The sequence below is a fragment of the Python bivittatus genome, unplaced genomic scaffold, assembly GCF_059951505.1.
Source record: "Python bivittatus isolate LINGU-HERP-01145 unplaced genomic scaffold, Pbiv_v1 ctg000840_np1212, whole genome shotgun sequence".
NCBI lineage: Eukaryota > Metazoa > Chordata > Lepidosauria > Squamata > Pythonidae > Python > Python bivittatus.
In genome coordinates this window covers 32,170,595-32,194,010 of record NW_028277113.1, presented here as the reverse complement: position 1 = coordinate 32,194,010, position 23,416 = coordinate 32,170,595, and the positions used below count along the sequence as shown (strand labels likewise).

The 23,416-nt window shown below is 35.3% G+C and overlaps 1 protein-coding gene across 6 annotated transcripts in view; it reads left to right on the top strand.

The window, feature by feature from the left end:
* The window catches only part of PTPRM (protein tyrosine phosphatase receptor type M), a 526,420-nt gene that overhangs the window by 326,881 nt on the left and 176,123 nt on the right, over positions 1 to 23,416 (top strand). For 3 of the 6 annotated variants that reach the window (XM_088130895.1, XM_088130896.1, XM_088130897.1), the window contains exons 12-14: positions 6,455 to 6,728; positions 7,728 to 7,764; positions 14,693 to 14,767. In XM_088130895.1, the coding sequence (XP_087987021.1) occupies positions 6,455 to 6,728; positions 7,728 to 7,764; positions 14,693 to 14,767 (386 nt within the window). The remainder of the gene's footprint in view (positions 1 to 6,454; positions 6,729 to 7,727; positions 7,765 to 14,692; positions 14,768 to 23,416) is intronic. The other 3 variants (XM_088130898.1, XM_088130901.1, XM_088130900.1) reach the window with 1 other exon arrangement.

Genomic DNA, 23,416 nt, shown 5'->3' with positions numbered 1-23,416 from the left:
GTATCTGAGCTTGAGCTTCATTATCGATCCTTCCAATGAGCAATCAGGGTTGATTTCCTTTAAGATTGACTGGTTTGACCTCCTAGCAGTCCAGGGGACTCTCAAGAGTCTTCTCCAGCACCACAGTTCAAAGGCATCGATTCTTCGGCGCTCAGCCTTCTTTATGGTCCAGCTCTCACAGCCATACATTACTACTGGAAAAACCATAGCTTGGACTATGCGGATCTTTGTCGGCAAGGTGACGTCTCTGCTTTTTAATATGCTATCTAGGCTTGCCATGGCTTTCCTCCCAAGGAGCAAGCGTCTTTTAATTTCATGGCTGCAGTCTCCGTCTGCGGTGATCTTGGAGCCCAAATAAATGAAGTCTGTTACTGCTTCCATTTCTACCCCTTCTATTTGCCAGGAATTGATGGGTCCAGATGCCATGATCTTAGTTTTTTTAATGTTGAGTTTCAAGCCAGCTTTCACACTCTCCTCTTTCACCCTCATCAAGAGGCTCTTTAGTTCTTCACTTTCTGCCATTAGGGTGGTATCGTCTGCATATCTGAGGTTGTTGATGATTCTCCCTGCAATCTTAATTCCGGCTTGTGATTCTTCCAGCCTGGCATTTCTCATGATGTACTCTGCATATAGGTTAAATAAGCAGGGTGACAGTATACAGCCTTGTTGTACACCTTTCCCTATTTTGAACCAATCGGTTGTTCCATGACCGGTTCTAACTGTTGCTTCTTGGCCCGCATACAGATTTCCCAGGAGACAGGTAAGGTGGTCTGGTACTCCCATCTCTTTAAGAATTTGCCACAGTTTGTTGTGATCCACACAATCAAAGGCTTTTGCATAGTCAATGAACCAGAAGTAGATATTTTTCTGGAACTCTCGTGCTTTCTCCATGATCCAGCGAATGTTGGCGATTTGATCTCTAGTTCCTCTGCCTCTTCGAAACCCAGCTTGTACATCCGGTAGTTCTTGGTTCATGTATTGCTGAAGCCTAGCTTGTAGGATTTTGAGCATAACCTTGCTAGCATGTGAAATGAGTGCAATTGTGCGATAGTTTGAGCATTCTTTGGCATTGCCCTTCTTTGGAATTGGAACATAAACTGACCTTTTCCAATCCCGTGGCCACTGTTGCGTTTTCCAAACTTGCTGGCATATTGAGTGCAGCACTTTAACACCATCGTCTTTTAGTATTTTAAATAACTCAGCTGGAATACTGTCATCTCCACTAGCTTTGTTGTTAGCAATGCTTCCTAAGGCCCACTTGACTTCACTCTCTAGGATGTCTGGCTCAAGGTCAGTGATCACACCAGCGTGGACATCAGGGACATTAAGATCTTTCTTGTATAGTTCTTCTGTGTATTCTTGCCACCTCGTCTTAATCTCTTCTGCTTCTGTTAGGTCCCTGCCTTTTTTGTCCTTTATCATGCCCATCTTTGCACTAAACGTTCCTTTGATATCTCCAATTTTCTTGAAGAGATCTCTAGTCTTCCCCATTCTATTGTTTTCCTCGATTTCTTTGCATTGTTCATTTAAGAAGGCCTTCTTATCTCTCCTTGCTATTCTCTGGAAATCTGCATTCAGTTGCTTATATTTTTCCCTTTCACCCTTGCTTTTCGCATTCCTTCTTTCCACAGCTATTTGTAAAGCCTCATCAGACAGCCATTTTGCTTTCTTGCATTTCTTTTTCTTTGGGATGGTTTTAGTTGCTGCCTCCTGTACAATGTTACGGACCTCCGTCCATAGTTCTTCAGGCACTCTGTCTACCAAATCTAATCCTCTAAATCTATTCATCACCTTCACTGTGTACTCACAAGGAATATGATCTAAGTCATACCTGAGTGGTCTAGTGGTTTTCCCTACATTCTTCAATTTAAGCCTAAATTTTGCAGTAAGAAGCTCATGATCTGAGCCACAGTCAGCTCCTGGTCTTGTTTTTGCTGTCTGTATAGAGCTTCTCCATCTTTGGCTGCAAAGTATATAATCAATCTGGTTTCGGTATTGACCATCTGGTGATGTCCATGTGTAGAGTCGTCTCTTGTGTTGTTGGAAAAGAGTGTTTGCTATGACTAGCTTGTTCTCTTGCCAGAACTCTATTAGCCTTTGCCCTGCTTCATTTTGTACTCCAAGGCCAAACTTGCCTGTTATTCCGATTACTCCTTGACTTCCTACTTTAGCATTCCAATCCCCTATGATGAAAAGGACATCTTTTTTTGGTGCTAGTTCTAGAAGGTGTTGTAGGTCTTCATAGAAGCGGTCAACCTCAGCTTCTTCGGCATCAGTGGTTGGGGCATAGACTTGGATGACTGTGATATTGAATGGTTTGCCTTGGATACGCACTGAGATCATTCTGTCGTTTTTGAGGTTGTACCCCATTACTGCCTTTCCGACTCTCTTATTGACTATGAGTGCAACTCCATTTCTTCTAAGGGTTTCTTGCCCACAGTAGTAGATATAATGGTCACCCGAATTAAATTCACCCATTCCCGTCCATTTCAGTTTGCTGATTCCCAAGATGTCGATGTTCAGTCTTGTCATCTCATGTTTGACCACATCCAGCTTGCCTTGGTTCATAGATCTTACATTCCAGGTACCTATACAATATTGTTCTTTACAGCATCGGACCTTCTTTTCGCTTCCAGATACATCCACAGCTGAACGTCCTTTCGGCTTTGGCCCAGCCGCTTCACTCTTTCTGGAGCTACTTGGAATTGCCCTCCGCTCTTCCCCAGTAGCATATTGGACACCTTCCGACCTGAGGGGCTCATCTTCCGGGGTCATATCTTTTAGCCTTTTAACATTGTCCATGGGGTTTTCTTGGCAAGGATACTGGAGTGGGTTGCCATTTCCTTCTCCAGTGGACCACATTTTGTCAGAACTCTCTGTCATGACCTGTCCGTCTTGGGTGGCCCTGCATGGTATAGCTCATGGCTTCACTGAGTTACGCAAGCCCCTTCGCCACAACAAGGCAGTGATCCATGAAGGGGAAGATGAACTATACCAAACAAAAAAAACTTTGAATTTGCAAATAAGCCAGGGAGATGGTTGGTGTACAGATTAAGAAAGAAGAAAGAAGAGAAAATGATTATAAAACTTCAAGAAGGAGATACTGTAATGACGGATAATGTGACTATACAAAACATTTTTTCATCAGTATTATTCTAATTTATATAAAAGACAGAAATTTTCTCTGGAAAAAAATAGACGACTACCTAAAAAAACAAAATTTTCCAGAGCTTATGGAAAACCAAAGACAGATTATGAATGGACCTCTAACAATAAAAATGGAAGTATCTGAAACTATAAAAAAGATTAAACCAAGTAAAGCACCAGGACCAGATGGGCTCCCGGGATCTTACTACAAAAGCTTTGAGGATGAAATTTTATAACCACTCCATCCTATGAGGAACTCTATATCGGTGGAAGGTGGGATGCCAGAGTCTTGGAAGGAGGCTAATATAGCATTATTACCTAAAGAAGGACAAGATTTGAACCTAACTAAAAATTATCGACCAATATCCTTATTGAATAATGACTATAAGTTATTCACAACGAATTTAGCAGATAGATTAAAGGTATATTACAAGAATGTATTCATGAAGACCAATGTGGATTTTTATCTAAAAGACAATACAAAGATAATGTTAGAACAAGTGTTGGATATTATAGAATATTTGAAACAGCACAATGAAAAACAAGCTGCATTAATATTTTTTTGGATGCAGAGAAAGCTTTTGACAATTTAAATTGGCCTTTTATGTTTAAAGTTTTGGAAAATATGAATTTTGGAGAAAACTTTATAAAAGGAGTGAAATCCATTTGTATATCACAGAAAGCGCAAAATTATTGTTTTTGTCCTTGTTGTTGTTGTCCTTGAAAGGGATTGTCCTTGAAAGGGATATTGTTGTTGTCCTTGAAAGGGATTGAAGTTTTAATGAAAAAACTGAAAGAATTTGGTGTTTTGGCTGGTTTTAAAGTTAATAAACAAAAGATTAAAATGTTAACAAAAAACATGAACACACAAGAAAAGAAGTGATGAATAAAACAGGTTTTAAGATAGAAAGGTTAAATAATTAGGGGTGAATCTGACAAACAGTAAATGTTGTTTCAAAATAATTATGTTAAGACTTGGTATGAAATTTTTAAAAATATGTTAAGATGGGGAAAATTACGATTATCATTGTTGGAAAGAATTTCTATAATTAAGATGAATGTTTTACCTAGAATTTTATTTCTGTTTCTAACAATACCTTTCGTGACAACTGATGTTTCATTTAAAAAATGGCATAAAGATATATCTAAATTTGTGTGGCAAGGGAAAAAACTGCAAATTAAATATGAAATTTTACAAGATGCTAAAGAAAGAGGAGGTTTAGGTCTTCCAGATATGAAGTTGTACTTTGCAGCTTGTTGTCTGGTTTGAAATAGTGGGTGATTGAGAAATAGGAGATTATTGGAACTAGAAGGGCATGACCTAAGATTTGGGTAGCACAGCTTTTTTATGGTATGATAAAGTTAATGTAGATTTTAAAAATCATTTTATTAGACATGCCATATTTAGAATATGGAATAGATATAAATCTAGGTTGTCTCTGAAGGTTCCTTTATGGCTGTCACCATAAGAAGCTTTTTATAGAAGAAGTTAACCTTAAAATTACACAATGTCTTTTCTTGAGTCAAAGCTGAATCGAATCAAAGTTAAATGGTTAACTTATGGTGATGTATCGGAAGTTTCTCAAAGGGACCTTAAACTATAGACGAGAGGATTTGATATTAGAAGGATATATGTATCAATGGTTTTCCTACAAGAAAGATTTAAAATAGATAAAAGGACTTATGGTTTTGAATATGGTAAAACTGAATTTGAAGCAGAATTATGTTCTAATGATGAACATGTTATGGCAAAGATGTATGAAGTCTTCTTGAAATTAGAAACAGAAGATGAACAAGTTAAGGATTGTATGATAAAATGGCCTAAAAACTTTGGTTATAATATACAGATGGATCAATGGAAGAATATGTGGTTGAAAGGACTGAAATTTACATTGTGTTATAGTCTTAAAGAGAATTTTTATAAAATGCTGTACTGTTGGTATTTGTCACCAGAAAAATTATCTAAAATGTATAAAGGCACTTCAAATGTATGTTGGAAATGTGAACAAGAAGGGACTTTTTATCATCTCTGATGGACTTGTAAAAAAGTGAAAAAAATTTAGAATCAGATACACAATTTATTTCAGAAGATTTTAAAGATTGAAATACAATCAAAACCAGACTTTCCTGTTGGGTTTGATAGATAAACAATTGGAAAAAAACTCATGGAACTTTGTTTTTATATATAAAAACAGCAGCAAGGCTTTTATATGCATAAGAGGTGGAAAGATATGACATTACCTACAATGGAACAATGGATGATGAAATTGATGGAGTTGGCAAAATTGGTGGCTTTGATTCGAGGAAAGACATTGTGTAATTTTAAGGTTAATTGGAAACCTTTTTTGGACTTTTTTGTGAAAAAAATAAAATTATGTTGTATGGATTTGATGATTAGAAATAATATGGGTTAATATAAATAATGAAAGTTATGTTGTAAACTTAGAGTAAGAGTTTGATGTATACTGCTACTTATATCTGTTGTGAGGAGGATCAGAAATCAATTCTTTTTCTTTCTTTGCTTTTACTTTTTTCTTTTTCTGCACTTTTGATCTTGACTACTACTTTTTTCTAATCTTCTTTTTACTTTCTTTAATATTATTTCTTAGATTTTACTGTTTCTGTTTTAAAATTTAATAAAGTTATTTTTAAAAAATCTCTCTGGCTTATTGGACTGTATTATTTTTGCATACTGGAGGGATTTGAAGACCTGGCTCTGCCACCTGGCCTGGGGTGGGGAGGGAAGACATCAGGGGTGAGATTGGCTAGCCCCTTAGAGGCCTGGCATTTGCTACTCTGAACCATCGGCCTCCTGGACTCTTTCTTTTTTAGTAATTGTTTTGTATAGGTTTTAGGTTTTATGTAATTGTATTTTTATTTATTGTTTTAATGAGTTGTGAACCGCCCAGAGTCCCCCATTAGGGGGAGATGGGTGGGGATAAATTTAATAAATAAATAAATTAAAATACCATTTTTCAGCACATTTGAAAATGTTACTGTCTTATTCACATAAAGCAAGATGGAGATTCATACTTACTTTCTTCAAAAAACTGCACCTGGAGACTTTTATCACTATTAAATAGTTTCTGAGAAATATGTCAGACAATGTATTTTATATATTAATATGTACATTTAAAAAGAAAGAATATTAATAATCTTTAATATTAATTTCAAACATTTCTGGTTTTCAAACAATACTGTACTTTATCATAAATACTAGTTCATGTGATTTAAGAGTTGGTTTATTTTCAGGCTTCTAAATTAATGACATTTTTTCCTCATTCCTTGTCTTTCTAACCCTTGCTAGTGTCTACCAAATAGTTGTTGAGGAGGAGCGCCCTCGCAGAACCAAGAAAACAACAGAAATCCTGAAATGCTATCCTGTACCAATTCACTTCCAGAATGCTTCAATTCTGAACTCCCAGTATTATTTTGCAGCTGAGTTTCCAGCCAACAGCATTCAGATTGCTCAGCCTTTTACTATTGGTGACAACAAAACCTACAGTGGCTTTTGGAATACTCCTCTTCTTCCTCATAAAAGTTACAGCATTTATTTTCAAGCCGCCAGCAGAGCTAATGGGGTAAGCCTGAGAACTTTGGTTTAATGCTGTATCCACATCAAGAAATAAAGGCAAAACTAAAACAGCCAAAGGACAAAAATCACACGCACATACACAGTGATTAGACTACCTAACCACCATTGTTTGGAAAAGAAATGAAGCAGGCAAGAATTAAACAGTTGTATCAATGGAAAAAAAAATGGGGGGAAAAAAGTCTGTTCAAAATTATCTTATATATACTCTTTCCAATCTCACTTATTAAATTGTTCATACTTTGTATTATCTGCCTCCTTGGCTTTTTCAACTATATAATATCAATTTACATCAGCCTGAACACTTGTGTTCCCTCTTGATTGTGCTGATATAAACTTTTGGGGCTTTTATCCCCCCTTTTTCAAATAATAAAACAAAAACAAACAAACAGACTAAAAAAATTGTAAAAGGCCCCTCCTTTGCAGATTATATTTTATCTAACAGATTCTAGAATTGTTTTCCATTTTCAGGGCATATGCGCCAGAGCCCTTCAGCTTCTGATAAGCTTTGGTTGTCTCCCTTGACAGCAGAAAAATGTTTTCTGCCAAATACCATAATGGGCCATGTCTTAGAGTGCACTGATAGTGCAGAAATGTGAAATACCATTGATTTTTGTTTGCTTCCCTTACATTGTCTGGTATGTTGTTTAGAACTATCTCACTGACTGTAAAGAAAAGAAAATATCCAAGATCAATGAATTGTCAAAAGGAAAAAAAAAGTATAATGGCTAATATCTCATTCATGTTCTGGTTTAATGTTAAGTGAAGTATTGATGTTACATGTCCAAGTACATTTTCATTCATTTATCTATTACAGGGAAATGAACTAAACTTTTTAGACTAGAGCAGGCAATTGTTAAGCATGAGGACATTAAATAAAGATGATAGGGTTTTTTGACTTAACAGTGGTTTGACACATATAAAAAAACAAACTGTTATTTTCTGGATGTAACTCAGCAAATAATCCCTCCTTTTTTATCTGCTATAGGAAACAAAAATTGACTGCGTCAGAGTAGCTACAAAAGGTATGCTCCTATTATGCATTTCTTCCTGGCCTTAAATCTGTTGACTTCTGTACCAGATTATTTACATTGTTAAATAGACTTACAAGATCCTTTCATGGTACTAAGTATAGATTACTTACATTTATAAGACATGGAACTGTTGGTTTCATTTAATGTAGAAGCCATAGTCTTATAATATATGCATTTAGCTTTTTCCACTCCATTAGTAGCTTTTTGATGCTGCTGTTTGCCTAATGTAAAGCATTATGTATATGGATAATGCAGCATATGTAGGATGCTAGGAACACCATTGTTTTAAACAACAACAAAAAAAACCCATAACATTATAATGGTGTACTTAACTTTCAAAGTTAATTTTTGACAATTTTGGTCAAAAGCTAGAAAAGCTAGACTCTGTATCAGAAATAGACTAATCTACACCATCAGCAGCATTCTGTTAAAAAAAAAAGTTTTGTAAATTTAATGAGACTATAATTCTTACAATTTAGGGAAAGACTTGCATAGCTTTATGAACATTTTTATAACAATTCTTTATATTGTGTTGCAAAGAATTTTTGTTAACTCCTGCTGCAAAACTGAAAGCTGGCTTCTCAGGCATTTCCAGGCAAATGTTCTTAGGATAAAAAGGGATCAGAAAGCCCACAATAGGAATTGTTGCAAGTGCAATTTTCTTATATCATTCTTAGCACATCTCAAACAGCTTTGCTGACACTAGCGCTACTCATTTTATGTATTATTATAACATACATCCTTTTGGCATGATTATATGGTTGTTATAAATGTTTATAAAAAATTATAGCAATTAATTGTATTTCGATATTCTTCATGATGGTATAATATATATAAATGTTCAACACAAAGAGCACAACTGATGATAATGAACAATAATGACGTTTCTTCCATATATTATTCCTAGTCAAGTGGAATTCTATTTACCTTTCCTCTAGTGTTAAATAATTAATCAAGAAGAATAATTGGCCCAATTTATTATAAATAGATGAAATATTAATATTTGTAATCTGATTTTTGTTTAGAAGTTATTCTGCCAACTGCTTCACCATTTGGTAGCTGAACCTTTTTACTCCTATGCTTAGCAAAACAAGGAGAAGTCTTTTCTGCAGTGAAGTTGGTACCATAGCAACAAATAATATCAAAGTAGCCTCTTCAAGAAAAGGAAAGGAAAAGATTCAGCTTTCATTTAAAACATATGCCAGTTCATTTAATGTTATAAAAGCATCTTTGTGAGTACTTTGTAGAACCTCTGAAAAGTCTGTAGTATTCTCAAGGATATAGGACTGGGGGCACGATGTGTGGCATTTATTTGGCAACTCCCTTCCAGAACAGCAATAGCTAAGGTAGGAACAGTTTTAAGTCATGTTTTAGAGTGGAGGTTGGCCATGTGGTATCCATTTGTTGTGCCATGGTGATTGTAATGTATAGACCAGTAAATGGTGTCCACTGACCTCAGAAGTTAGTTACAAATATGAAATTAGCTGAAATCTCTTAAGATTCAAAATAATTCTGCAGAAGTTATATTCATATGTGATATTTGGTCAATTGTTGTTTTTGTTGTTATTATCCTTTTTAATGCAATTCTTTAAAATACTTTGTGTTTTTAATCCCTGTAATACATTTTCAGAATACAAATAACCCTATTATTATCTGAAACAGATTTTTATATCTCAATAAGCATTTGACCAATCAGTTGCATTAACACCTCACCTAAATATAATTTCTGAATATATATGTTACAATACAAGCATTATTTTTTACGTAAATCTTAGTAGTAGTATTCATTCTTTATTATGTCCTGGTCATCAAGATTCTGACCAGAACAAATTCTGCAAGGGAAATGGAAGCAAGCTTTCTGGAAAGAGTGTTTATAAACAAAAAATTGGGAGTCCATCCTGAGACTTCTCCAAGAAACTTCATTTAATCTGTCTTCTGCCAATGAATTCTGAAACAGGGCTTTCAGTCTAGTTTTTTAAGTTACGTATGGCGAGCTAACTGCAGTGAAGGTAGGAAAGTATGGTTAGAACTATGACTTAAAAAGAGAACTAGATTTAAATAATATTTTTTATTGAATAGTACAGTACAGTTAGTCCTCACTTACTGACTGCCTCATTTAGCGGCCCTTCAGAGTTACAGTGGTGTAAAAAAATAGCTTTGTGACCAATCCTCGCCTTTACAACCATCACAGCATCCTGCGGTCACATCATCACCATTCACGTGCTTTGCAACTGGCTTGCAACAAGCAGAGTTAATAGAGAAGGCAGAAGTAAAGTCACGGTCACATCATTTTTCACTTAGCTACTCCAGTACTTCACTTAACAACCAAAGGGGAAGTAAGGTCATAAGCCCATCATGGTCACATGATTTTTCACTTAGTGACCAAGTTGCCAGTCCCACTTGTGGCCCCTAAGCGAGGACTACATGTATATAAAAATTTTTAGTCTTAGCTGTTGGTTGCATGTGTGTGTGTGCCTTTAAGTCAGTCTTGACTCTAGCAAGAACAAGTCTCTAGCAAGAAGAAAAACAGTTTTCTTGGCAGCATTTTCGGAAGTGGCTTGCCATTGCCTCCTTCCTAGAGGTGAGAGAGAGTGACTGGCCCAAGGTCATCCAGCCACCTTTTTGCCTAAGGCAGGATTAGAACTCATGGTCTCCCGGTTTCTAGCCTAGTGCCTTTAACCACTACACCGAATGGGCTCTTTATTTGTTATTAAGATTCATTTATATATAAGATATGAATATTTACATATTTCTTTTTACTTGCTAAGTAAATCTCTGTGCCTGTTCTTTGCATGCCATATTATCCTGCTTTTGTATTGGCCTATTACAGTTTCCTTAGCAATATAATGTTGGTAGAAGAAATATTAAAGATTAGGAACCAAGTTATTTTGAAAAATATCTGTTCAGGTAGCACTGTCATTTGTATCAGTTCTTGTTCCATTCTTGCCTGCCAAAACGTTTTTGCCTACCAGTGAGTTTTGAGTACTAATCAGTTATGTTCACTTATTTTGGTTGTCTCATGCTTTTTTTCCCACCAAATGAGTTAGGGTTAGAGTTCTTGATCAATGGTTGACATTTACCTCTGTGATTTTAGGTATCCATGCCATAATCACAACAAAGCTATTCCACCAATTGATTATGTCCACAGCAGGCAAAAACTTTCTGTGTGGGATTTTAACACTAGTGGCTGGCAAAAAAGGAACAAGAGCCCTTCTGTCTTCTACATTTGGTGGTTCTGGGAATCAAGGCACAGTCCTCTTTGGTGTATAAGCTCAACATGTCATTGATGCGTTTTTCAGTTTTTGTTAAAATGATACATTGTTTGATTCAGATTAAATTTGCAGAAATAAAGTATTTATGTCCCAGGATCAGGAGAAAAGTCACTAACACAAACTTAGGTATCAGCTTTTGTTCCAAGAGATGTTTATTATGTAGAGCAACATAAGGGCAATTATGATAATTAAAGTGCTTCAACAATTACAAGATATTTATCTAAATATATAAATACATTTCTTTTTATATCTAGTCATTGCAATGCCAGAGCCCCATACTTGTCTCTTTTCATGCTTAAGAAGTCAGTCATATCACAACAGGGTAGAACAAGGAAATTAAGAAGATAAAGAGAAGCCTCTTAAATATATTATTGCAGATAGAGGCCTCAGTGACTACATTGTATTTGGTGAGCTATACCTGAAACTGTCCATGCCTGTAAATTTCTCCTGAAAAGAAAAGTGTAAGTTGGACAGTCCCAAAAGTTTAATTTCTTAAATGTTGATAGCATGTTCAATTGCATTTCAGGAAAAGAAACAGCTAAGACAACCTTTATTGATACTAAGGAGTGAAGTATTCTGGGAAGGTTGTTCATTACCACTAGGGAAATGTGCTACTAGCTCAATTCCAGAAAAATGAGATACACTGGACAGTGCATATGCCTGCATGCAGACACACACACACACACACACACTTTTTCCTTTGTCTTCCTAAATTATTGCCATTAAAGTGGGAAAAAAGGGGAAAATAAATGACTTCCAAATGTATCAGTTCAGTTTCATTTGGTCCATCCTAGAACATATAAATGCCATGGAAATTCATCTTTTTAGGAAACACTTCTCTCTTTTTCTTAGGACTGCTACACATAGATAAAAGAGAACTTTGAGTAGGTTGAATTTCTACAACTTATTGAACATTGTATTTACCTTACATTTATAGAAATATGAGCAGTGGTTTTATTTATTAATTTATGTTTTTATATCCTGTTAATATTTTGTCTTTCTACCAAAAAATGTCACTCAAGGCTAACAGTAAGAATAAAAATAAAACAAAAAATCCAAAATGACATTATAAAACACAATAAACATTACTGTTTTCTTCTGTACTTTAAAAATAAGTGCTGCACCTTCCTGAGTTTCTCCCAGCCTAAGTTTTTCTTTCTGAGCCAGATTCTCATGGAAATGACAGTGACAAATCCTCAGCCACACTATCGTACTTGGATATGTCTGGCAAAAATAAAACCATAAAGAAAAGCATAGTTTTGAAATTACTGGAATAGTTCAAACTTTGTTTTGTAATAAGAATTCATACCAGTTGTAGAAGAGAAATCCTATTATTTTTATTATGTATTATATTTTATACATGCTTAAGTCTTTTATCAAGAGTCTTGTAAGAGTTACTAACACCACAGTGTTTCAGAGTTACATGGAGATATTTCAAATAGCAATTTTGAACATAATTGTCTGCAGATAGAGAATAAACTCATTTCTTCATTCATTGCTACATACCTAATTGTACTCAAGCTTTTCTATATACATTTACGTTTTTATATAAACCTTTCCCCCTTAATTTTCAGGAAGGGTTTTTTTTTTTTAAAGCCAGGCCAGAATTCAATTTCTCAGAAGTGTCATCGTAAAATTGTGAATGCTGCATCTGACCTTTAAAAGTTGCTTTATCCCTTCCCTCTCCTCCATCAAACATACTATGCATTGTATGTCTAAAAGCTTAGGAACAATTCAATATGGAAAAGGTTTGAAAATATATTGCAAATACTGTGATACTGCAAATGTGTGATTGTAATCCTTTTAAAGCACTGGTCACCTTTCCTTCTATTCATAAAAGAGACTGTACTTATTTTTCTGTAGTTAGTCATCAGTTTGCAATCAGATTTAACTGGAAGTGGGGACCTGATTATCTGTGGGAGTTATTATTATTATTCTTAAAATAAGACTAACAATAATAATATTAATTTTATAAATATGTTATGGTTTATTATATTATAACCACCCAAAGTTGCTGGGAGTCAGCCGGCATATACATATAAAAAATCTTTGTTACTATTATTAGTGGTAGTAGTATTTACATTTGTATATCACCCCGTTCCCAACAGCTTCATCTGAGTTTCAGATTCAAAGATACTTGTGACTCACAGCTGAAATAAAAAATCCATAATAGTAGTTTTTTTAACATGACTGTTACAGAAACGTGGCTTTTAAATTATGCATTTTACTAACCTTATTTATATTGATTTTTAAAGTTATATAAAAGATTATGTATACATCAAAAATATGAAAAATTTGCTGTAGATATTATTATACAAACATTAAAAACAGATAGAAGGAAGACAGCCAAAACTGTCACAATATACAAAGAAAACAGGTTAAGAAAGACATGAATTCTGCAAAATAGCCTGTATTTGGATGTGCATGTAATATTGAGAACATGTCACTGGAAGAAACTGTTACCCTATTGTTAGTGACAATCTGCTCCAAATCAGTCCTCTTTCACCTCAAACTGCTATTTGCAAAAGTTTTTCAAAAGCATAGAGGTAAGGAGATCCACAGAGGGAATCACCATCATGCAAATAATGGGCACAACCAGGCAATCAAAGCCCTGACCAGTTTTACATGCATGTGATCCATGCAATGCATGTTAAAAAGGAATAAGATTTCAATCATCTGGTCATGCCCACTGTTTTGCCCTCCTCCCCACTGACACCCCTACAAAGATATACATTCTGGTGTCTCTGATGCTACATCCAGTTTTGGCCCTTAACCCAACTAGAGTTCTTTAATTTATTATCTGTAAAGTTCAACATTTGTAACTTAAGATAGAACTAATAAGTTTTCAAAGTGGGAGGGTATTCCCAATATTTTTTAACATAAGAAACATACTGGTTTTTTTTTAAAGAAATGTATTGTAGGATAAAGAAAACTGAATTTATGAATATTCATGTAGTAATGGACATGGGTGAAACTACTGCCTTTCTGCTGCTGTTTTAAGGAACTTTATTTATGAAATATTCAATTTATTTTAATCCCATCAGAAGATCCAATTCAGTTTGGCATTTCATGTGTTATATTTACCTTTTCTGATTCATTTAGTTATTTATATACATTATTTTGGAAGAAATTGTTTTATTTATTTTTCATTGAGTTTCTGCCTTTCTTCTGGTAACTCAAGATAGTACACATAGGGGCAATTTTAAAGTTGTCATACAAAGAACATCAGAAACTGGTTTACATTGCTACATTTCTTCACGTGGTTTTGTATAACTGGATGAAGAAAGGTTACTAGGAATGAATTATACTTTTAGTTATTCAATAGACATACCTGAAATTGTGATTAGTTTTTTTACAGCAGCCATGATAATAAAAATTACTGTCAGTTTATCCATGTATAGTTCAGTTCACATTAATCTTTACTCACATGATTGTGTACCCTAATTAATATCATGATTGTGATATTAATTAGTGTAAATCATTCCTAACTCCTCCCTCCCTCCCTCCCTCCCTCCCTCCCTCCCTCCCTTCCTTCCTTCCTGGAATCAAAACAATTAAAATGGAACAATTTTTTCTTGCTAGCTTAGCTTCAGTCTGGCTTTTTTTTTTCCCATGCATGCTGACCTGGAAATCTTCCTTTGCCTTAGCTGCGATAATCGTGACTCAGCTTACAACACCATACATTCGCATCGCCCCTGCTGCAGGTGATGATCAACTAACAGGTCAGACATTCAAGTACAGACAAGTCATCTTACCATTCCATCTTGCTTTTTTTTTTTTTTTACTTTTTTTCTTCACATCCTCATCATTCTTTGCTTGTAGCTGGTTTATTAAACTGTAGAATTTTTATAGTTCAGCTCTTACATCTTTTGATCATTTGCTAGATTTTGAAAAGTTGAACACTTGTATTCATGAGTGCAAACAATTGGGCTGCATGTTTCATTGTGTATTTGGACATTGGGTTAATTCTTTTAAAGCCTAATGCTGTAAATAATTTCATTCGCCTGACATTCTAGCAGCTTATACATACTTCAGGACTTTGTCATACATACACAGAATTGAAACCAAAGAGCCATTCGCATAACAGGGTAGTAGATGCTGAATTTCCTTGTTCCCAGTGTTTCTTGGAAATATGCTGAATGGGATGGAATTTATAGGAAAGAGGGAACTAATGAAGAATGAAACAGGAATTATACTTCCACCTGATTATCTATTATATTCCCTCATTCCCCTGAGTGTTAGCAGGGCCGTACTGCAGGCCTCTTGGGGAAAAATATTTAGGGACCTTGAAGACCTGCAAAGGTAGAAAGACAGGCCAAGAAGTTCATTCAGCTCCATTATGCTGACAAAGCTCTATTGCAATATTTAGATGTGTCTCAAACTGGATTTATAGAGCATGAGTTACTAGATCTAAACATTTACATTTTTAATTCTAGAAAATTTGAAAAATGCCTTTAACATCCTGAACATAATGTATACAGCATTTAAATCTCTCCTGAATTAAGTAAATATATCATGATGTATATATGTCAGTGGTTAAAAAGGGGGAAGGAAAATACTGAGTATAATATAAAATTCACTATCATACTTGTTACTGAAGAATTCTAATTTTTAGATTTGCTGTATTCTATTCTACTATATATCTCTCAATATAGGAATATGTTAAGAATTTAGTCAGTACCATTCCCAGGAACACACTTTGTAAATATGATGTAACAGCCATTAAATATTTTTTTCTCTCATAAAGTAGCCATTTAGTAAACTTTTATGGGGCTAAATGGTCCATCTTGCAAGGACAACTTACATAATGACACTTTTAAAATAATTTTTGCATATGCATTCTACACAATTTTGAAATAACTTGTATATGTAGATTTTTCTCTCTTTTCGTGTGTGGACAGTGTATGAGTGTTTCCTTTAGTGCTTTCTTTTGCAATCCGTGTGCACAATGAGTTGTTGGCAATGGAAAGTTCAGTGATTATTACACAGTGTTGTAGCACAGACTTAATACTAACCCATACTTTGTTTAGCTATAATTTGTTAGTTGCAATTGCCTAGATTCACATATCAGACTTAACTATAAAATATGATTTACAAACAAAAATAAGGTGTATAGTATAGTAAGTTCTATAGGTGTAGAATAGTATAGTAAGGACCACAGGCACCCAGAAGAATCCACAATGTAATTTACATCAGTCACATCATGACGCAAATGATGTACACTATGTAATTTGTATCATGCAATGACGGTATAATATGAATAACATCACTTGCCGTTTCTGTGGTTACCCTATAGGGCTAATCTTTTTTCTAGAATCTCTTAAGTTTGAGAATTTGTGCAAAGATTGCAGACTTTATATTCCCCCAATCCCATGGAAATTAAATTGGGAAAAATTGAATAAAAAGGATGTTTAGGATACTTTTCCTGACTTACGAAAGTATAATATTTTTGTTAGAAATGGAGAATAGTGAATTATCGCAACATGTATTGTTCTGAAATTACACGAGGCACAAGAAGAATCCAAAATAGAGTAGTAAATATAACGTGTATTAAAATGCTTGTTAGCTGAAGCTATTTCTTAATAGATATGGAAACTGTGATATATGCTAATGTAAGCCATTTTTCGGCAGGATTTCCCCTCAGATTTAAACATTATGTATTTCTATCCTGTTTTAAGACATTTATTGTATATATAAATAATAGCAATACACTAGTAAGTTCACTACTTAGTAAAGAATCTATAGATTATCAATTGAGCTCTGACTGGCAAAAATACCTTATACCAGTGTTTCTTAAACTTTTTGCTCTCAGGAACCCTTTCTGCTTTTAAAAATTATGGAGGACCCCAAAAGAGCTTTTGTTTGTATAGGTTATATTTACTGTATTAAAATTAAATTCATGCATTTGTAGAATATTTATCTATTGAATCATGTATAAATAACAATATTACACCCATCAGATATTAAAATAAATAAAATATTTTTTGTGAAAAGCCCTATTTTCTTAACAAATAAAAAAAATGAGAAGAGTGACATTAATAGAAGAGAATATATGTAGCTCAGGGTTGAACTGTGCAGTCCTTGATGTTCTCTGAGCTTGGTTGTTTTCTTGCAGACATTTCATTGCCCGACTAAGTAACATCTTCAGTGCTAGAAGGGAGTGGGATTTGCTCTCTGTTTATATACAGCAGCTTGCCTGTCAATGTTGGTGAGGGAGTTGTTTTCTCCTTGGTAGACTGTTGTTTACTGCTTGATTGTCTGAGTTGGTAGTTCCTTGATTAGGGTATTGTTTACTGTATTGTTTACTGTTTGATTGTTTGTCTGATATAAATCCTGGTGTTAATCCCTGCTGGGTGTTGTTCGCTGGTAAGGAAGTGTTCTGGTCTTTTAGCCTCCTTTTTAACTTTTTATTGTCTCTTTTGAATGGAGTGTAAATGTTGTTTATCTCTATGTTCCTGTCTGAATACCAAGCTTCCAGGAACTCCCTCACATTTTTAGATTTAGCTTGATCCAAGATGCTGACAGTTTCCCAGTTGAAACTATGGTTGAGTCTGTCCATATGTTGGATGATTAAAGAGTTTTCATTGTGTCTTCTGTCTGCTAGTTGGTGTTCATAGATATATTCTGCCATTCTTCTGCCTGTGTGTCCTACATAGTGGCTGTTACAATCCTTACACTATACTTGTAGATGACTCCCGTTTTTCCTTCTTGGACTACTGAGTCTTTTGATTTACTTAAGATGTTTTGGAGGGCTTTAGTTGGTTTATGTGCTAGGGTGATGCCATATGGTTGTAATAGTCTGTTGGTTGTTTCTGAGAAGTTTCTGATGGATGGCAGTTTTATCCTTTTCGTAGCTTGTGTTGGTTGTGCTGTAGTGGGTTGAATGGACAGGCACTTTGTGATAAAGTTGCAAGGATATCCATTTTGTTGGAAGATGTATAGATGATGTTTCCTTTTTTTGGTGTTCTTGGTTGCTGCAGTGCATTTATGATCATCTGAATAATGTTCTTACACAGCCCCTCTTGTGGGAAGTTGGATTGTTACTTTGGTAATGGAGCACTTGGTTAGTGTGGGTTGTTTTTCAATAGACATGTGTTTCTAATTTGCCATCATTTTCCCTGCTGCTGTGGATATCCAGGAAGGGTAGTGTGTTGTTGTTTTCTTCTTTCTTTGTGAATTTTATGTCTTTGAAGATGTTGTTGTTTGTTTCATGTGTCTTCTCTAGACAAACCAGACAAACAATCAAGCAGTAAACAATACCCTAATCAAGGAACTATCAACTCAGACAAACAATCAAGCAGTAAACAACAGCCTACCAAGGAGAAAACAACTCCCCCACCAACACTGATAGGACAAGCTAATGTATATAAACAGAGAGCAACCCCACTCAGAACACCAAGGACTGCATAAGAGTAACATTGTTTTACATTTTTGCAAATACCTTCAATATCTGGCAAATAATTTTGATTTTGTAGAGGGTCTTGGGGGAACCCCAAGGGTCCTCAGACCACACTTTAAGAAACACTGCCTTAATATTACACCCAATCCCAACAAGAACAAGGAAGGACTACATTTGTCCTGGCACTAGGAATTTCAGTTTGTGTAGTGAGTTCCAAGTCATTTAAAAAGATGTTTGCTCAGAAAATAGCTTCCATATACACTTTGGGTTAAAAGATTAGCATCCTTGGTCCCTTCTCTGCTGCTTAAAAAAGAGAGTTGAAGGTGTCAAAAAGAAGAAATAGGGACCATTAGAGACAGAGAGAAAGCCTAATGGACTTTTGCCCTGCCTCCACCCACTGTTATCTTTAGCCCCAACCACCACATATCCCCAAATAGAAAAAGAACTCAGTCCTTGAAACCCCCCCCACACCAAATTGCCTTTATTGCAAAGTGCGTAAGGTACTGTTTTTGTACATTACACTGTTTTCAATTAACTTAAGTGTTCAATTTGGAATATTTATTTACACCCTCAAATATTTTGGCTAATTTAAAACAAATTTCTACCTTACATGAGTAGGATGTCTGGCGCCAAACAGAAAATCATTTTACTCCACTGAACTGCTTCTGTAGAGTATATGCACATCTGTAAAGCTATTTTCTTGCTGCAATACTTTAATTCTCTTGTATATTAAAATGAATTTTCTGCTTGAAGAAGTGGCAGATAGCAACAATTAAACACCTATAGTGAAACATGATGCAAATTTGGGATGTGTAAAACATATTCACAGTCATTCTGTTCATAGAACAACTGTTTTCAGCAGTTATGCTTAAACTGAAACATGGGTGTTAGTCCAGATACAGAGTGAAATGGAGCTGTTTTGTTCCAGATGCAGATTGAAATGCAGTTGTTCCAGAGAGAACTCTTTTGGGGAATAAGAACAGATAAAATCCAAGAATGGTACACAGAGGTAGATGGGAGGAAAGGAAGGTTCTAGAAACATCAGGGTTGGACAGGCTGCTGTGGTTGGACATCAGTGGTGGCATTGCTGTGAGGAGGGAGGATGTGATATACAGCAATCTTGCCTTGTTCACCCTGTAAAATCATTCAGATTCCTGAGGGCTTTGTTTGGGTTGAAACCTGGAATAATAAAAATGGTCTGAATTTTTTTTTTTTTCTACCAAATCGTTGCCCATCCACAATACAGTAGGTTTGTTCTGGGTTTGGGAAAAAACACATTTTCTGTTTCATGCTCAATTTCAGTTTTTAGTGCCACATGGTTTGCTGCTGAGGCATCATTCCAGTTTTGTCGGCTAAACAGCAAAATGCTGAAACTGGAAGAATTACTCCAATGTAATATACTAATGCTGTAACAATTTTTCAGTTTTCTTACAAGTTCTGAAATTATCAATTCATAAGGTGACATAATTTGATTGGATTTTTCTTCAGCTAATAAATGTATATTTTAATTTTATCAATTGCCTGATTAATGCAAAAGACTAAAAACTATATAATACAATAATATTTGTAGAATTTCTCAGAAAAACAAAAACAATTACCACTGTTACTTTAAAATAATAATTATTGCTCTACATGTTGATAAAGGTTGCTATTCCCCACTGCCTTTATTTCTGGTGATGTAATTTAATGTATAATTGTCTGAACCTGAATACCAGGTGTATCTTTTTTTTTTTTTTTTTTGCCATCTACTTGCATACAGTAATGATCATTTTTCATATGGAACCAAAGATTAAAATATGCTAGGTTATTATATCTCAAACTAATTCAAGATGTCATGCACAGTCATGTTTGTCTCAGAAGTGCCAGTGTTCCCAATTATAAAAGTCCAAATGCCTTTAGAGACATACGTTAGATACTTGGAGCCCAATAAGACACCCTAAGAATAGGGTGTTAAATGAGGCATGGCTGGTGCTGATAGTACATATTTACTACAGAAACTCATAGCAAACAAATACAAGTGCAAGACATACTGAAAAGTATGGAGCAGCCATCACCTGTAGCTTCTAGGTTTGTTTGTTTATTTATTTTATTTATTTATATTTCAAATTTAGATATCGCCCATCTCACAAAAAGGTTTAGATAAAGTCTTCCAATTGACAGGCTCCATCAATTGTCGAACCTGGCTCTGTCACCAACCTTATTGCCTGTATATCTGCTTCATTAGAGCTCCAGCATTTGCTGCATTGATTTTTCAAAGATTCTGAGTCTCTGCATTCTGTAGAGCAGAATGTAAAGTGAATCGAAAATGTGCTTCTTTCTGCAACACCAGCTGAATGCATTTTAATAGGCTGTAGTGTCACTAGTGATTTATTGCCCTTTTTTGTTCTTTTATGTGTTGTATTTGTCATTTCTGTGGTGGCTGTTTCATCTGTAAAACAGTATAGTTACAAGAAAATGCTAAGAGGATCTAGAATTGCCATAGGATGAGGAGTTTCCTTTCTCCCTTGCCCAAGAATTGCTCTTTCTGTGTCCACCCTACCCCACAGCTTTCTCCTTTACAAAAAACTACTGAGTTAAATTACTTTCCCAAAACAAGTTAGTATATTTCAAGTATATTTATTCATGTAGAGCACAAATAAATAATATAAACTAAATAGCTGCAGTTAGTGAATAATGCAGAAGTATAATAGGAATAGAGTATCTTCTGGTAGCAACAACCCCATAAATAGTAAAATAACCCTTTCCCAGTTGTTTACAAAATAAAGTGAAGAACTGATAAGAAAAGTCAGTATGATAAAGTATGATAATTATTGGGACTGCTTTATCACTATCTTATTGTGAAAAACGTAATAAGGGGATATGGTGCTTTGGTTTGCCCTAATTACAGTTAGCCTCAGTGGCTAAAGTCAAGAGTTCCAAAGCTGTCTTTCATTAAATAGTGATCTTTATTATCGTTATATATTGTTAGCAATAGAAATATTGCAAGACTATCACAAAAGTAAAAGGGAAATAAAAAGTCACATTCTTTCTTTTTTATTATTTTCAATCCAGTAGAATGTTGGAAATAATTTATGTAAAAGGGGTTGAGACTGTCTGTTTAGTCATCATCAGTATAACTCTAAAAACTGAATAGAATGTAGTAAAATTTGGTTTGGTCAGAGAAGTTGTTGAAAGATAAATTGAAAAATTGGTCAAATCCAGCTAAGGGTGGCAGGAAAAAAAAATAAAAAAATCTCCCAATGCACATTGTGGAAAAAGACATGGGGCTCAAAATAATAATGACTGATCAGAATAATGGTGAATAAGTCCCCTCCCTCCTGATAATGTGAACCAGAACAGAGCATATGGAACCTGCTCCATGCTTCCTGTACGCATGCATACAAACATGAGAAGAAAGCAGAAAATGCAGAGAGATGCAGTACACAATTATTACATTATACAAAAGAAAATACAAATGCCTCCCATGACCACTGCTGGTAAAGGAGTTAGAAAGAATTCCAGAATAGTTTCCTTATCTTATTATTTTTAATTATTACAGTAGTTGTCTTACCGTTAACAGTATTCTTAGACTGAACAACATCTAGGGAATTTTTACTGAAGTGTGGCTTATACGTATATATTTTAAAATATTAGGATATATGTTTTTTAAACCAGTGATGAAAATCTAGATTTCTTCTGTCCATGGAAGAAGACTATAGGTTCTAAAGCCAAGCCTGTTATTACCATGTGCATTGGCACTGGTTGCCAGCTGGTAGCCAATAGGTTCTTTAGGGTTCAGAGACAATAGGTGCAAATCAGGGTGAAATGTCCAAAACACTTTTACTGAATAAATATTAATAGAGTTGCAGAGAAAAAGATATGCCAATACACATCCCTTCAGCTTGCAAGGAACCACAAAGAAATGGCAGCAGACAAAAGCCCTTTAGGGCTGTCTTTAAATCTAGGCTCAGGTTCAAAATGTAAGGGGTTTTTGTCATCTCTTATACTTTTCTTAACAGACAGTGAAATGGTCTGGAGACTTATTCATTAAACCTTTTACTTACTTAGTCTTAACAGACAGGGAGTATAAATAATCACACCTGGAGATGGCTTGGTGGCACAACTTATCAGTGACTTGTTCATAATTCAGACAGTTGACCCACTTCCAGGGATATTTTTAAATAAGACAGGGTCCCTAGCAGACAACACCTGGAGAAGGCCTGATGACATATCTTGTCAATAACTTGGGAACCCCAATAATTGTCCCTCTGCAAAAGATAATTGCACATGAGATTATTTCTAACATACCGCTACTTTCCCTGCTTCTGTACCTGTCAGGTTAGAGAACTCATGTTGTCTTCTTCATCAATTGTTACAAGTAACAATATAGATAAAAGGCTCAAAGGCAAGAGTGATTTACAATACAATTAAGCAATTTACAAAGCTTACTAAATAACTCGTTCTAAGTGTGCATGTGGAAGAATTCACAATACAAAGCTTATTAAGTTTTACACAATTTACAAGTTTGTCAGAGTATCTTTCTTATATGTGTAATGGATGGCATGAGCAGGGAAGATTCTGGAATGGAACTTCAAGGTTGTCAGGAGGGAGGAAGGACATTCCAGGGCAAGCACCTCCTCAGCCCGCAGCAAGAGTGTGGGAAGACGAAGAGGATGAGGCTGGCCCCTCCCTAGAGCCTCCTGGCTAATAGCCACTAGTTGCTTTAGCATAGTCTGGCAAGATTTTGTCTATTAGGTGCAAGCTAATAAAGGAACTGAACTGTACTGGATTGCCTTGTTGCTGTTCTTGGGCTGAACCTGACATCAATCTCGCCAGACTAAACCTATGCTAAAGCAACTAGTGGCTGTAACCTGTGAGACCCTAGGGAGGGGCCAGCCTCATCCTCTTCGTCTTCCCACACTCTTGCTGCGGGCTAAGGAGGCACTTGCCCTGGAATGTCTCTCCCCGCTCCTGACAACCTTGAAGTTCCATT